General features: G+C 37.3%; 1 protein-coding gene across 1 annotated transcript in view; it reads left to right on the top strand.

Moving 5' to 3' along the window:
* The window catches only part of LOC150081532 (midasin), a 1,449,634-nt gene that overhangs the window by 459,407 nt on the left and 974,177 nt on the right, over nucleotides 1-16,050 (top strand). The window contains exon 31 of the mRNA XM_090380238.1: nucleotides 2,932-3,128. Within this exon, the coding sequence (XP_090236364.1) occupies nucleotides 2,932-3,128 (197 nt within the window). The remainder of the gene's footprint in view (nucleotides 1-2,931; nucleotides 3,129-16,050) is intronic.

Genomic DNA, 16,050 nt, shown 5'->3' with positions numbered 1-16,050 from the left:
CATGATGGGAAAACCTGTATAACACTCGTCGGACTGCCAACCGGCCTTTTGGTATCCGTGTCCTAGAGCTGCTCAGAGAGCTCAACATTATGGTAGACAATGTTGCCCAGTCACCAAGGCAACCACTTCCACCCTGGCATGCTTGCTTACAATCATGCGACTTCTCTATTAAAAATTGGGGTAAGTCCATAACAATCGCTCAGTCCTTCTCTCATTTGCAACAGAAATAAATAACCTGGTATACAACATTTCTTGCGGTGATTGCGACTCGTCTTATCAAGGATTTGTGCAGTTCCCTCTGAATTTTCATGTTAAGCAGCATGTCCTCAGTTTGTGCTTCTCGTTCAGCAGCATCAAAATTAGTCTTTCATGCAATTAATGAAACAATACTCTTTTTATTTAACGAGGCTAAAATACTTAGTTTCCAACGTAACTATACGAGACTATTAATTGCAGAAACCATTGAAATTAAATTACCTGAGAATTCTTTTAATGTTTGCCATGCAAACCTAATCTCTAGTTCGTAGTCTTTTTAGCACATGCACGAAGACAAATAATCCCTATTTAAGATTCATGACATAAGCATTGTCAGCTTCAGGAAGCAAAATTGTTTTGCAAAGTTTGCGTTCAATTGATTTTTTTATTATTTTTAATTTATTTTTTACTGTAATGTTATATTCATTTTAATTTCTGGAGAGTATCATACCGAAGTGTTCTATGTATCATATTAGGTAAACTTCTCTTATTCTTTTCCAAATATTTCAACATAGAATGTATTGAGCATCACACATTATTGCCTGTTGTTCATTATGATGTTAAGCTGTATATAATGTGTTTTGGGTTGTTGCACAAGAAATTTTTGGTCCTGGATTTAATTCAGACTTTTCAGCAAATCAACGATGATTTTCTGGAAAACATTATTGACTCTGGTGACATTCATTCATCTTTCTGGCGTAAGACCAAGGCCTTTCCTATGGGTGGTTAACTTAAGGATCTTTGTGAAGGAGATTGCAAAATCCTTCTAGATTTATGATTGTTTCCTCCCAGTCTTTTACAGTTGTCTTGTCCACACCTAATTCAGTAGCAATTTTTTTAGAGACTCGCCTTTGTCAATTCTGTGTTCTGCATCCATGGACACTCTCATTCTTTTCTCGTCCATATTTCATTAAATTATGCACAATAATTACATTTACAAAGAATGTTACTGTGCAGACATTGTTTGGAACAAACATACAGCTGACCTCTTGGGAAGCATACAACTCATTAGGTGGGCAAAATCTACTAAACTAGCCTACTGGCCGCAAGCATACTGGACCAGAATAACATCACAATGTATGTTTTAAAGGGGGAAAGGAGAGTAGGTTAAGAGGGCTTCTGCTGTGCCTCTTACTAAGTAACAGAGGGGGAAAAAAGTTTCAACCCTTGGCAGAATTGATACTGCTACATTAATCAACAGTTGTACACATATGCACATTTGCTGCCATATGTTGACAGTGAAAGTGATAACTCTCTCTCTCCCCCTCCCTTTATTTTCTGTTCCCACCACCAGTTAGTACCTCTCCTGACAGCATTATACATGCACAACTTAAGTATATAAATCTGTATTATAAAATCCATTTCACATGCATGTAAGTATTAATTAATATGTATTATGGTGGAAAATCGCTTATCGTAACCAAAATAATAATAAAGCAATTCAAACAAATTAATTAGTATACTTTTTAGGAATTATCTGCCCAATAGTATGTGCAAGTGCTGTATAATAAGTACAGCATTTACATGAACTATTGAGCAGATAATTCCTAAACAGTATATTGTAAATATATTTCTAATGTACATATATCCTTCCTTTTTTTTTTTACTTTCTGGCACACCGCATGGAGTTCCATTGCAGAGATAAGAACACTCTTTGCAGTCAGTTTCATTTAATTCTTTGTAGTTTATGATGCAATCTCTACTTTATTTTATTATTTCATTATTTATTTTATTTCTAATTTAGTCCATATTTTTCCCACAATCTTGTTTTTACTGCACTTTCTCCTTGTCTCTTCTTTGAGGGCAGTGTTTTTATTCTCTGAAATTAACCTTTCATATGAATGATATATTTGTTCTCAAAGGCTCATTCAGGAAACTAACTCTTGTTTTGCTGAAATAACTTCTTTTTTTTTTAATTCTGCTATTAACATGTTATGTCACATTTATTAAGACTAGTCAAGAGTAGTTAGCATGCCAGGTTTTATATTATTATTCATATTTTATTATATATACTTCTGAGCTATAAATAGTCTTATCATTGATTATTATACATTATGATTAAATTGCATAGTACACTATTTCTGAACACAGGTGAACTAGTGTTGTCCATGTAATGCGTGCATAACACTAAATAGATAAATTGTGAAAATCGGTATTTTCCCTCCTGTTGTGATTTTTGGCCATAAGGATTTAAACTGAGTACTAAACGCAATGGTTTAAATGCCGATGGCAAAAAAACTTTTCCCTAATATTGAACCAAGCAATCGGCATTGCCAAAAAGGTTACTTTGCAATTTATGGCTTTACTGGTCCCTCATCAAGCAGTTTTTATTAATGAAGTTGTTAGTGTGAGCTGCCGTAGAATTATTTTGTTATGGAATTATAACTAAAGTCTGCCTGCTATCTGATAAGTGGATAGGTACTGATAACTAAAGCCAGAAATGGGCTGTCACGCATTTTAAAGTAATTTAGTATCAAGGTTACTTACTAATGATGGAGGCAATTTAAAGCCTAGCTGGTCAAAAAAAAAAACGAGAGAACCAGAAAGGCCAGATTTCAGCATCATGAAGTATGTCTTACAAATATCAGTTAAATCAACTGTTACAAAACATAAATATGTTGACATGATCTTGAAGGACATGATGTGCTTTGATGAGTTTGTTTTTTATTCTAACAGCTGTCACCTGCTTTAAGGAACCGGTTCACAGAAATTTGGTGCCCAGCTACAGTACTTCATCAAGATCTTGTGGATATTATTGAACACAATATCAATCCAGGGCTCTATCTAGGAAAGAGCAATCAAAAGGGAAATGGTTTTGGTGCAGCTATGGTGGAGTTTTTGTGCTGGTTTACTAATAATGACATAGGAAGAAGGTAAAAGATATTTAATGAAATTCTTTTAACCTAGTAGTAGTTGTATGACACCTGACAGGTGTCCAGACGTATTATTTATTCTTTTTTTAGGGTACACCAAAGCTTGATGAAATGAATAAGAAACCATTTTATATCAATAATAATAATAATTGAGACAAAACACTTTTTTACAACAATTAAAAAAAATTAAACATAGAACAAAAAGTATCTGATTTCTGTAGGAGGTGCATCTGTTATTATCAGTAGTCAAAAAACTTATTCAAGTTACACTTAACTGAAGTAACATGAGGAAGCAAAAGGCAAAAATAGTCACGCGTGCACACACACACACAGTCACCGGATCTGATGGGTGCTTTACATGTATAATTCTATGTAAACAGTAATTGTTTGCTTCCAGAATTTCTAAAATAAAAAATCTGGTCTGTATTTAGGAAGATACTAAAAATTTCAGTCATTAATCCTAAACCTAAAATTAAAATCGAGAAAGGCTTCAGTTCTGCTAATTGCAGCACCTGGAGACCAGGCACCTGTGAGGTGATCTGACGTAGGTGTTAAGGCTTTGAATGGATGGAGCAAGTTCAGTGATGTTGGAATTCTTTCTCTTGCTCACGCTACACATATGAGGGGACATAAATTCAAATTGAGGAAGAATGGGTGCAGGATAGATGTTCAGATGTCTACCTTTAGCCAATGAGTGGTTGATCGTTGGAACAAACTTCCAGCTGTTGTTGTTGTTGTGGAAGTGGATAACTTAAATAAATTCAAGGAAGATTTAGGCAAGCTATTTGAAGGGAATGGATAGAATGGGAAGTGTGCGTGGGTGGGTTTTTTTTTTTTTTTTTTTTTTTTTTTTTGCTGTTGCCATATAAGCTTGCTTTCTTGCATCACTTACCACTAGTATAGTATAGTCGAAGCTCCATATAACGGGCCCCCAGGGAATGAGAAAAACCGTCGTCATGTTGGAAGGACGTTATATCGATCGTTTATAAAATCCCCAACAAAACTAGTAAAAGCTTGAATGTTTAATGTAATTCTACTAATACATATAATCTTATTTATAATATGTATTACAACAGTATTAAATTAACAGAGGAAGAAGCATGCAAAACTTCACACATTGCATCATTCACAGCAGTAAATCTTGCGTGGTTGAAGCAGTTGGCAATCAATTTTTCATCAGCTTCATTTCATGCTTTAAAGACATAAATATATTGCTTGCAGGATGTCGCTTTCACATTGAATTTTGCTTTCAAGATATAACACAATTTTATTTAATAGTTCTTCAGTAGTTTTTCTTAAAAAACTGGATTACACCTTGATCAAGTGACTCAAGGACTGACATCACATTTGATGATAGGTACTCAACAGTGATTGCACATAGGTTGTTTACTTGACAATAAGGAGTACAGTTATCCCAAACAGCAAAAATTTTTCTATTCTTCTCACTCATCCTGCAAACTAAGTCTCTGATCCATTCTTTGTAGATTTGTGATGTCATCCATGCCTTTTGGTGTGTTCGATACATAATCGGTAATATTTTCAAACCTTTAAAGCTTCTAGGCTTTCCCAATGATTAAAGGAGGAAACTTCTCCATGCCAGTCATGTTTGCTGCTTGGAGAATGGGAATTTGTTGTTTGGCTTTTTTTTTTTTTTTTTTTTTTTTTTGCCACTACATTTCTCACCTTTAAATGTAAGTGTTTCATCAGCATTGAAGATGTCATTGTGGTCGTATGTTAGCAAAACATTTTTTTAACGATTTTCCTTCCATTCCTTTGTAGCATGACTGTCCATGGCTGCACTTTCACCACACACTTTTTTGAAAGACAGGCCATGACAAGTCTTAAATTTCTACAACCATTCAACTGAACTTTTAAATTCTTGGATATCCATTCAATGCAAAAATGATTCAGCCTTAAACTTTTAAAAGTTACTATCTACAGGAACCTTTTTTGCACACATTAGCATTAGCCATTCCAGAATTACCTGTTTCAAGATCTGGATACTTTGCCTTTCATGCTCAAATTCTACCCAGTGCAGTAGCAGCAGATTTCTCTAAACATTCATTCTTTTTACAGTCTTTTAGAATAGTGAACAGAGTAACTCTTATGAATGCAGAACTGTTCTGGCAATGTCAGTCTTAGAATGCACACCATTATCTACAGCTTGCAAAATCCTAATTTTCTGTGATTGGAAAAGTTATCTGCTTTCTTGGAGCTGTACCAATAAACATACACTGTTACTGACTTCTAGCTGATATTCATTTGATTACTGCACTGCGAGAAAAGAGCATGGGAAATCTTAAAAAATGATTTCTCATAGTCAGGCTCCAATTACTCAATACATTTAAAGTGTTCTGTCATTTTTAAACGTTAATATTTTAATAAGAAAGTGAAAATTTAGATTTAGAGGTAGAAATTTATGGTTATTATAGAGGAATCGTTTTATTTTCAAAGTCATTATACTGAATGTAAAATAGTATTAAGTTAATGAGAAATTGGCCGGGACCAACCACATGGGATATTAAAAAGAGAATCGCTATAAAGAGCTTTGACTGTAATACCAATACTAATTGGCTCTTTAATGTTTGATGTCATGCACAACATTTGACTTGCTTATCACCATACAGTGAAAACTTTAATAACTCTTTAAATCTTTTACAAAATAAGCTATTTTACTTTAATCTCTGTACTCAATTTCTTTCTCTCTCTCTCTCTTTCTTTTTTTTTTTCTATATATATATATATATATATATATGCTCAACATTGACAATTCTACTAATGTTCATCGTGTTTACATGGAAGGCAGCCATGTGTCATGGATCGTTGCACATCCATATACTTTACTTATAAGCTGAATGAACAGAATATTTAATCACTTAGCTTAATGAAAGGAAAAGTTTAAGGTGTGAATGGTAAAACAAACTATAATAAATTGTCAGTTACTTGACTATTACAATACATTTTTATAAGGCACAATGTGTTCACCAACTGTCTCATCAACAAAGCGGTACCTCTGTAGCCAGGTGGGAAGGAGCAGCAGTGCTTAGCACACGCTTCTTGATTAGACCGGGGTTCAAGCCCGTCACCACCAAATACGGAGGGCGTGGAAAGGTCAGAGAATGACCACCGCATATTCCCGGAGCAATATGGCCTTAGTTGCCAATGCTCTTGAAAACCAAATAACAACAACATCAACAAAGTAGGGAATATAAAAAAGGTGATAAAATTTCTCTGAACTACAGTCGGATTTGCCTAATTGGATCTAAGGTGCCCCATCTGCAGTGTTTATACTGGCACAATGAGGTCCTTTAATTCATACTGCTGTTGCCATACCTTTGTCCTGCTATTGGCATGGAATAGCAGGACAAAGTAATTATTTACTTTTACTGCTCTTCAGGTGTCTACTGTCAGAATTCCCATTCTTACTATAGCCTACTTGGAGCTGTTTGTTTTTAATTGACAAGAGTATAATCTAGTTTGGTAATCTGCTGCTACATGCCATCCTTGTAAGTGACCAAAATATTATGCATTCTGATATACCCACTCAGTGTATCAAAATACAGGTAATGACCACCGCATATCCCTGGAGCAATATGGCCTTAGTTGCTAATGCTTTTTAAAACCATATAACAACAACATTGCAATATTTTTACCATACGATGGTAATGGATTAATAATGTAAAGTGAGGAACACTGTATTGTATAGCTATGTGCATGATTTGAAATGCGGTATTTATGAATGTTTCACATTCGTTTTTTGCAATTAACAATTTAATTTAATTTTGCAATTTAATCAAAGAAAAAAAAAAACACTCGTAAAGCGAGAACTGCCTGTATAATAGCCGGCCTAATTGCTTGCAGTGGAACAGCTGTCTTTCACCCTGCTAAAATTAATTCTTTATTTTTTATAATTGTTCTTACAGTTAAACCTGCCATTCCTAAATTATTGCGCACATCCACTTGTCATTGAACGCGGAATCGATTCACTTCAAAATGTATAATTTAATTTTCAGATTCAGTATTTTTCTTACCTTAGTAGGCTTTGTACTGCATCCAGGCATTGTTCCTTTTTAAATCTTATCTGCCATTATTAATCTTCGAAAATGTAACTTCACTGCATTAATTATGATACAATGTTCAAGTAAACTGTCAGTTACGGGAGATGTCTAAAACTGTACCGAGTGATGGCTAGACTTCAGATAAATGCATATAACGCAAATATTACAAGCAATATACTTGATCATTTTTTAAAATGTTGACCTGGAACTACGTAACAAGTCATCATAGTGTAATTAAATTAGCGTGGGAGAAAATTTAGTAAGTCAGCATGAGAAACTTTGCTATTCATTTTCAAGCTATCTGACTACATCAGATGAAACGTTTTCGTTAAACATGCCAAAAATTCAATCTGTATACTGGTAAAAGAGCGTTATAGTGAGTTGTGACAGTTTTAGAGTGAGATATGGGTTTTAATATAAAAACAGCATTATGGCGAATCAGCGTAGAGCAAACCACTTTATAACGAGGGCCTGCTGTATAGTGATGGTATGGGTAGTGTGTGTCAGTTTGTCAGTACAAAGCCAATGCATTGGGGAAAGGAATAGACTGATAGAATTTGAACAGGGAATGATTTTTGGTGCTAGGAAGGCAGAGGCCAGCATCTCAGCGACTGCAGCCATTGTCAGCTGGTCAAGGACTGCCGTAATGAAGCTGTTACTGGAATGATCTGAAGAGGGACATTCAACTACCCTACATGGTGGGAACGGAAGACCACCACAATTTGAAAGTCAAAGTGAATGACAGTTGGCATGTACTGTCCGGAACAACAGATGGCTCATGATCTCTTGATCAACAGCAGATTACAAACAGGATACACAGAAAAAAAATTTCTGATCACACCATCCAGCAAATACTCTTGTGGATAAACCTGTGTTGGGTGACCTGTTTGTGTGCCTATGTTCATGCAAACAGGTCACCTAACACAGGTGACCTGTTTGTTCACACTTCTGCCTGCAGTAGGCACAGGAGCAGCACTCCTAGGTATCAGATGACTGGAAAAGAGTTACTTAGTCTAATGAATCAAGGTACCAACTCCATTCTGCTGATGAATGAGTGCATATTTGCCAGTGAACAGGTGAATAGCAGCAACCAGATTGAATAGTTGGACAAAATATTCCCCAAAACACGATGGAGTGGTGGTATCATGTTTTTGGGGGGGGGGGGTATTTTCGTGGACATCACTGGGTCACGTCATCCCCAAGATACCTGAAGACATCTTTACCAGTGTCATGGAGTCGATGCCCCATAGGTGCAAGTGATTATCATGCCAAAAGGCAGCCCAGCATGATATTAGGTATTTGTCTCTTTATTGCTCAAAATATGATGGAATGAATCAATTAATACATATACAGTCAGTCCTCGTATAACACGATAGTTGTGTTCCTAGAAACCCTCGTGCAATATAAACAACAGGCCCTATGGGAAAAATAGGGTTAGGTGCCAACCACCCAAGATTGAACACACATTTGTAACCAAAACATTACCAAACACAATAAATAACCGTAATAAAATACGTAAGTATTTTATTACGATTATTATGTAATAAAATATTGCTACTGCTTTTGCTTCTATTGTACGCAAACTTGTTTTTTTTTTTTTTTTTTTTTTTGTTTGGTTTTCTATCCAAAAAGATGAAAGCTGTTCCATCTCTTCCAATTCTTTGTGTCTTAATCTAATGGAGTTTAATTACACTTTGAGTTGTTCCTGCTATGAAACTTGTTTTTATTTTCTCTGCCTTCTTTGTAATTCTCGGCGTTACCTCATTTAGGACTGTAGCACGTGCAATACCACAATGGTCTTTCATCTCGCTCAAAGCATTTCGTAATTTCATATTTTTTCTCTATCGACAGAGGCGGACTGGCCATAAGCTTACTGGGGAAACCCCGATGGGCCAGAGGCCGCTGTGATTTTGGCCATAAACCATAGTATGAGGCTACTGTAAATTTTCCCGGATAAGAATTTTTGGAATTTGTTATAAACTCGATCTAATTGCATTTATGATTATACCGATAGCTGGAATTGTGTTGGTTTTTACGTTATTAAGGTGAAATGTGTTTCCCCTTCACTAATATAAAAAATCATAAATACATTATCAGAATCTTCTCTTCACTCCTATCGTGTTGCGTTCGGTTGGGGTGATTCTGCGTTCGACTGCCATTTCTTGTATACACAAAGGCGAATCGTGCATCAGCTAATTCGGTTCATGTTATATAAGATATCATTCCCCTATTTATAAATCGTGTATGATCGAATTCATGTAGTGTAATTCATGTAGTGTTTAATTCAAATACACTTCTTCCCTGCTTTGGCACAGTGCAGTAACCACTAATTCTCTCTGTGCTTTTTTGATATCTTCTGTAGAAGTTTACCCTGATTTCTGAAAATAGCACTTCTCACTCTCAGAAGTTAACCTTATGAAGCTTATGAATTCCCACAAAAAAATAACTTTTTGATACTATCCTTAGAGATGTATCTTCTTTTTCCAAAGTAGCACTGTTCTCCCTGTACTTTAGCAGTTAACCTGTCATCAGGTGCATGCGAATCTGAGGGGTGGGGTCCTGGTCAAAAAATCAGTCCTTTGCCACTTTTCAAACCAAGAATCACTTATTGAAATGTGGTGTTTTATCAATAATTACTAAGAAAACTGAATCAAGGGCCAAACTGAATATGCCACTAAGTCCAGTTCTTTTCAAAAAGTCTTAAAATAATTTGTGGTAATAAACACTGTTATGAAGCTGTATGCCACTTTTCATTTCAAAAGGTAATTCACATCTCTGACTTAATTATTCGGATGGTTGTATTGAGCATGAAAACTCTCCCAGTAGTTTCACTTAGCCATTGTTGTACCTTACTGCCAATGCACATTATGTTGCTAGCTTTTTCATCCATGTGATTGTAAAGTGCTATGAGTAAAAATTGCTATACATGGATTTAGTGGTCTCAGTAAAGTACTGAAATAACAGCAACCAGAATAAGCTTAAAATTAGGGGTTTACTACTGTACCTTCACACTTTAAGGAAATCTAATCTATTATTAAAATGGACTGCTAACCTAATAGATATGTTGGTTTTTTTTTTTTTTTTTTGGTTTTTTTTAAGAATATCATCATTATGGCATATTTTTTCATTGTATGTGATCTGATAAAAAAAATAAAGGAATTTTGATGTGTTGATGTATGCATCAAAGTGTATCGCATAAAAATCACAAGATTTTAAGTACTTCAAAAATAATTTTTTGTTCTTAAAAATTGTGCATTATTGTTTATGAATATGATATTTTAAAATGATGTTTGTAATTATTGACTGAAGTAAAAAAAAAATTCCAGTGGGGCATATTCATACATACCTATAAATCAGATAGTATGAATCAGAGCTGTAATACTCAATACATTCTATGTTGATATTAATATTTTTAAAATAATAAGAGGAGTTTACCTCAATTTGGTACGTAGAACACTTCCGTATGATACTCTCCAGAAATTAAAACAAAAAAAATCGAAAACTTACATTAGAGTAAAAAATAAATAATTAAAAACCAATTTAACACAATTCAAATCAATTTAACACAATTAAAAATTAAAAAGAATCTAACGAAAATATTCAAAACGATTTTCCTTCCTGAAGCTGACAACACTTTTCGACCATATGTCGTGATCACAGGAATTAAAATTACCGTATAGGGTTGAACCGGAAACTTAAATAAGTGAATATTTGTCTTCAAGCATGCGTGTAAAGGTCCACGCATCAGAAATCAGATATGGCCCCTGAACATTAACAGAATTCTCGTGTAATTTAATTTCTACGGTTTCTGCAATTAATAGTTGCATATAATTACGTTGAACATTAAGTATTTTGGCCTCATTAAATAAAAAAGTATGTTTTTCGTTAATGGCATGAAAGGCTAATTCTGATGCTGCTGAACGGAAGAGCATGAGCTGAGGCTTCATGTTGATTTACACGAATATTCAGAGAAAATCGTGTCGAACCTTGGTAAGACGAGTCGCAATCACCGCAAGAAATGTTGTATACCATATCATTAATTTGTGTTGCGAACACGGAAAGAAACAAGCAATTGTTCAGTATAGCATGTAATTTCTGTATTAGCCTGGCCACATTTTTAAATTCGATATCTTTAAAGAATCTATTAAGTTGTTTGTGCCACTGTTCAACATATGGGACAGAAATAAAGTATTTTTTGATATTATTATTGTTGGTTGGTGTATTATTTTGTATCCTATCCTTAGCCTGTACCCTAATTCGGTTTGTTTTGGCAAGGGAATAACTCCTGTTTAAGAACCTGCTTCGAGGAGTGAGTGTAGTCTGCTTCGCCGACTACACTCACTCCTCAAAACCATCTGGTGCACTGAACAAATTCCGCTAACATGGAGGAAAGCCATTATCATACCGATCCACAAGAAAGGTGATAACCGGGATTGCAAGAACTACCGTGGCATCAGCCTCCTTTCCATCATCGGAAAGGTCTTTATGAAGATCATCCAGTCAAGGCTGCAAAAACATCGCGAGCAAACCAGTCGAGAAGAACAGGCGGGATTTAGACCCGGGCGAGGATGCTATGATCAAATCTTTGCCATCCGTCAGCTGATGGAGGAGAGGATCCGGTGTGGACAGCGAACCATCATTGTTTTCATTGACTTTAAGTCTGCTTTCGACTGTGTCCATCGGCTTGCCTTATGGAAACTACTAGAGGTCGAACATGTACCTCGAAAAGTCATCACACTCCTCCAAACTGCATACAACGGTTTAACCAGCCAGGTGCGCATCCTGAACGATTTATCTGAGGAATTTACCATCCAAACTGGAGTCCACCAAGGGGATGTAGCCTCCCCGTTGCTTTTCAACATCGTGGTCGACGCCATTATGAGGCAAGCATTCAGAAACAGACGGGGCATACAATATGACAAGGATCACTATGTGACTGACCTGATGTTTGCCGATGATAGTGCTATCTTTGCTGGTAACGACTCTGAAGCCACGGACATCCTCTACGACATTGCCCGCATTGCCCGGCCATACGGTTTGAAGATCAATGCTGATAAGACAAAGGCCCTGACAACAGATGGGTCGCAAGCCACCATCTATCTCGAAGGCGTCCAGATCGAGCAAGTGCAGGACTTTAAATACCTTGGGTCGCTGGTCCAGGGGAAGAAAGTTGCATCCAACATGGAATTCCACAGCAGAATTGGACAGGCGGCCACTGCGTTTGCCTCGCTCAAATGGTGTCTGTGGAAGAGGACCAACATTTCCTCAAAGACTACAATCCGACTCTTCCGGACTTTGATCCTGCCCATTCTCCTTTACGGATCAGAAACATGGATTTGTCTCAAGCTAGATTTTAACAAACTTGAGGTATTCCAAATGCGATGCCTGCGGCTGATTTTGGGCATCTCACTTCGTGACTGCATCAATAATATTTTAGTATTAAATCAGCTCACACCAACCATAAGAATAAGTATTTACTGTAACTAAAATATTTATTTACATATTAAAATAAAATAAATATTTACAAAAACTGCTATTATATTAAATATACATGTAAAAACATTAAAACTGTGATAAAATCCTTGAGATAAAATACACTAAAATAAACCGGATTAAAAGCGATAAAAACGATAAAAATCTCTGGAGCTTTCGGAAGCTTGCGCTCCCTTCCTCAGCAGTAACAAAACTTCCTGCAGCACGTCCATATATATAACAGGCTCACGGTACCTATACATGTGGTGCAGTCGGCGCATGGTCTGAACTGGAAGTGGAAATAGCTCGGGAACGTGTTAAGCAAAACCGTTCATCCGTACTTAGGATAATAGTTTCAAACAGAGGATGCATACGCATACCTCTGTCCCTATTCATAATATTGTGGTCGGATGAACAGATTCGTAGGCTCTCGAGCCATTTACGGTTCCAGAACCCATGCGCTCGATCCATGATAACCGCATCCTCTGGGGAAATTTGATGCTGCTTCTCCCAAAAATGTTCGGCCACAGCAGACTTATTGTAATCAGCGGTTTTTATAGCATTTGCATGCTCCCCCAGACGATCCTTGAGCCGTCGTTTTGTCTCGCCCACATAACACTCCCCACAATCCGGGCATTTTATCCTGTATACTACTCCACTACTCAGGTCCTTTGCTATTGGGTCTTTTACCTGAGACAACACTGTGTGCAATCTCCGCCCAGGAAGCTGCACACAGCGTGTTTTATAGCCCCGCAAAATTCTAGCGAGATGCTCAGTAACGCCCGGATAGTAAGGAATGTATGCGGTAGCGACAGGAACAAACGGTTCCTGACGGTTAGACTATTCCTGTACGAAATCTGTCTATGATCCTCTGGGGGTATCCGCATTTTCTAAGGTCTGCTGTGACCCGTCTAATTTCACATTCTTTGTCCTCAGAGGTGGTGCAGTGTGACCCTGCTCTATCTAGTAGAGCTTTCACTACACTATTCTTATGCTGCCCAGCTTGTGCTGAACTATAATGGGTGTACTGGCCTCTGCACATAGGTTTTTTAAACACAGAAGTTTTTAGCCTAGGGCCTACCCTAGAGACCAGTACATCCAAGAAAGGAAGGGTACCTCCTGTTTCCACCTCTGAGGTAAATTGTATAAATTGGGAGAAGCTATTAAGCCAATGGAGTGCATCATCCTCTCTCCCCTTCTGGACCACGGTAAAGGTATCATCAACATACCTTTTCCATTTCTTTATGGGAAACTGACATCCACTAAAAACCCTGTCCTCTAACTCCTCCATGGCCAGATTGGCCACGATGGCGCTAATAGGAGATCCCATGGCTGTACCGTGAACCTGTTTGTACATAACACCTTGGTACACCATAGTGGTGCTGGCCAGACTCCTATTAGCGCCAATGTATGCTACCGCATACATTCCTTACTATCCGGGCGTTACTGAGCATCTCGCTAGAATTTTGCGGGGCTATAAAACACGCTGTGTGCAGCTTCCTGGGCGGAGATTGCACACAGTGTTGTCTCAGGTAAAAGACCCAATAGCAAAGGACCTGAGTAGTGGAGTAGTATACAGGATAAAATGCCCGGATTGTGGGGAGTGTTATGTGGGCGAGACAAAACGACGGCTCAAGGATCGTCTGGGGAGCATGCAAATGCTATAAAAACCGCTGATTACAATAAGTCTGCTGTGGCCGAACATTTTTGGGAGAAGCAGCATCAAATTTCCCCAGAGGATGCGGTTATCATGGATCGAGCGCATGGGTTCTGGAACCGTAAATGGCTCGAGAGCCTACGAATCTGTTCATCCGACCACAATATTATGAATAGGGACAGAGGTATGCGTATGCATCCTCTGTTTGAAACTATTATCCTAAGTACGGATGAACGGTTTTGCTTAACACGTTCCCGAGCTATTTCCGCTTCCAGTTCAGACCATGCGCCGACTGCACCACGTGTATAGGTACCGTGAGCCTGTTATATATATGGACGTGCTGCAGGAAGTTTTGTTACTGCTGAGGAAGGGAGCGCAAGCTTCCGAAAGCTCCAAAGATTTTTATCGTTTTTATTGCTTTTAATCCGGTTTATTTTAGTGTATTTTATCTCAAGGATTTTATCACAGTTTTAATGTTTTTACATGTATATTTAATATAATAGCAGTTTTTGTAAATATTTATTTTATTTTAATATGTAAATAAATATTTTAGTTACAGTAAATACTTATTCTTATGGTTGGTGTGAGCTGATTTAATACTAAAATATGAATTTTCCCAACCTCAGAGGCCTTTTTCAGGATATTGCATCAATAATGATGCCATCCGCACCAGATGCCAACAGCAACCAACCATTGCCAACCAAATCCAGAAGCGAAGGCTTAGATGGTTTGGCCACGTATGTAGAATGGGCACGAACAGAATACCATCCACACTCCTTTGGAGACAACGACCCACCCAATGGAGCATCCAACGGACTGCGCCTAGGAAAACGTGGGCCAAGCAAGTGGAAAATGACTTGAAGAGCCGACGTCTCGACCTTAACCAGGCCAGGACTGATGCCATGGATTGTAGAGTATGGAAGAACATCACAGAGCAAGCCCGAAACCCTGCGGCACCTACAGCAGCATACTGGTTGCGTGGCCAACCGCCTCCTCCAGCTGCCAGCTAAGGACCAAAGAAGAAGAAGAAGAACCTGCTAGTTAATATTTGTATTTCTGAGCCCAAAGCAGATTCCATAATTGAATATTTATAGGCATTTAGAAATTGATTAAAGATAATCGATCTTTTGTAGGTGATAGCTATTATAATGTAGAAGCATACCAGTGGTTGTAGGTTTTCAATAGATGCTAAATTGGATTTTATTCGAGTCCCGAGTAAGCATGAAATTTAGAAAGTTTAATGACTTTGTATCCGTATCCTCCCTTTCCAATGTAAATTTGAGTCTAGAATGAATATTATTAAACGAATGTAAAATGCCTTGGATAGATTTCTTGCGGTGATTGCGACTCGTCTTATCAAAGTTCGATGCGATTTTCTCTGAATATTCGTGTAAATCAACATGAAGCCTCAGTTCTCGCTTCTCGTTCAGCAGCATCAGAATTAGCCTTTATGCCATTAACAAAAAACATACTTTTACATTTAACCAGGCCAAATTACTTAATGTTCAATATGATTATATGTGACTATTAATTACAGAAACCATAGAAATTAAATTACATGAGAATTCTGTTAATGTTTGGCGGCCATATTTGATCTCCGATGCGCATGCGCGAAGACAAATAAGCACTATTTGAGATTCAGGTTCAACCCTATCCGGTAATTTTCATTCCTGTGATCACGACATACGGTCGAAAAGCGTTGTCAGCTTCAGGAAGGAAAATCATTTAGAATATT

Source organism: Mastigoproctus giganteus, chromosome 8 (genome assembly GCF_048544385.1).
Source record: "Mastigoproctus giganteus isolate SK-2022 chromosome 8, ASM4854438v1, whole genome shotgun sequence".
NCBI lineage: Eukaryota > Metazoa > Arthropoda > Arachnida > Uropygi > Thelyphonidae > Mastigoproctus > Mastigoproctus giganteus.
Note: the sequence above shows the minus strand (reverse complement) of the source record. Positions and strands in the feature narration are given on the sequence as shown.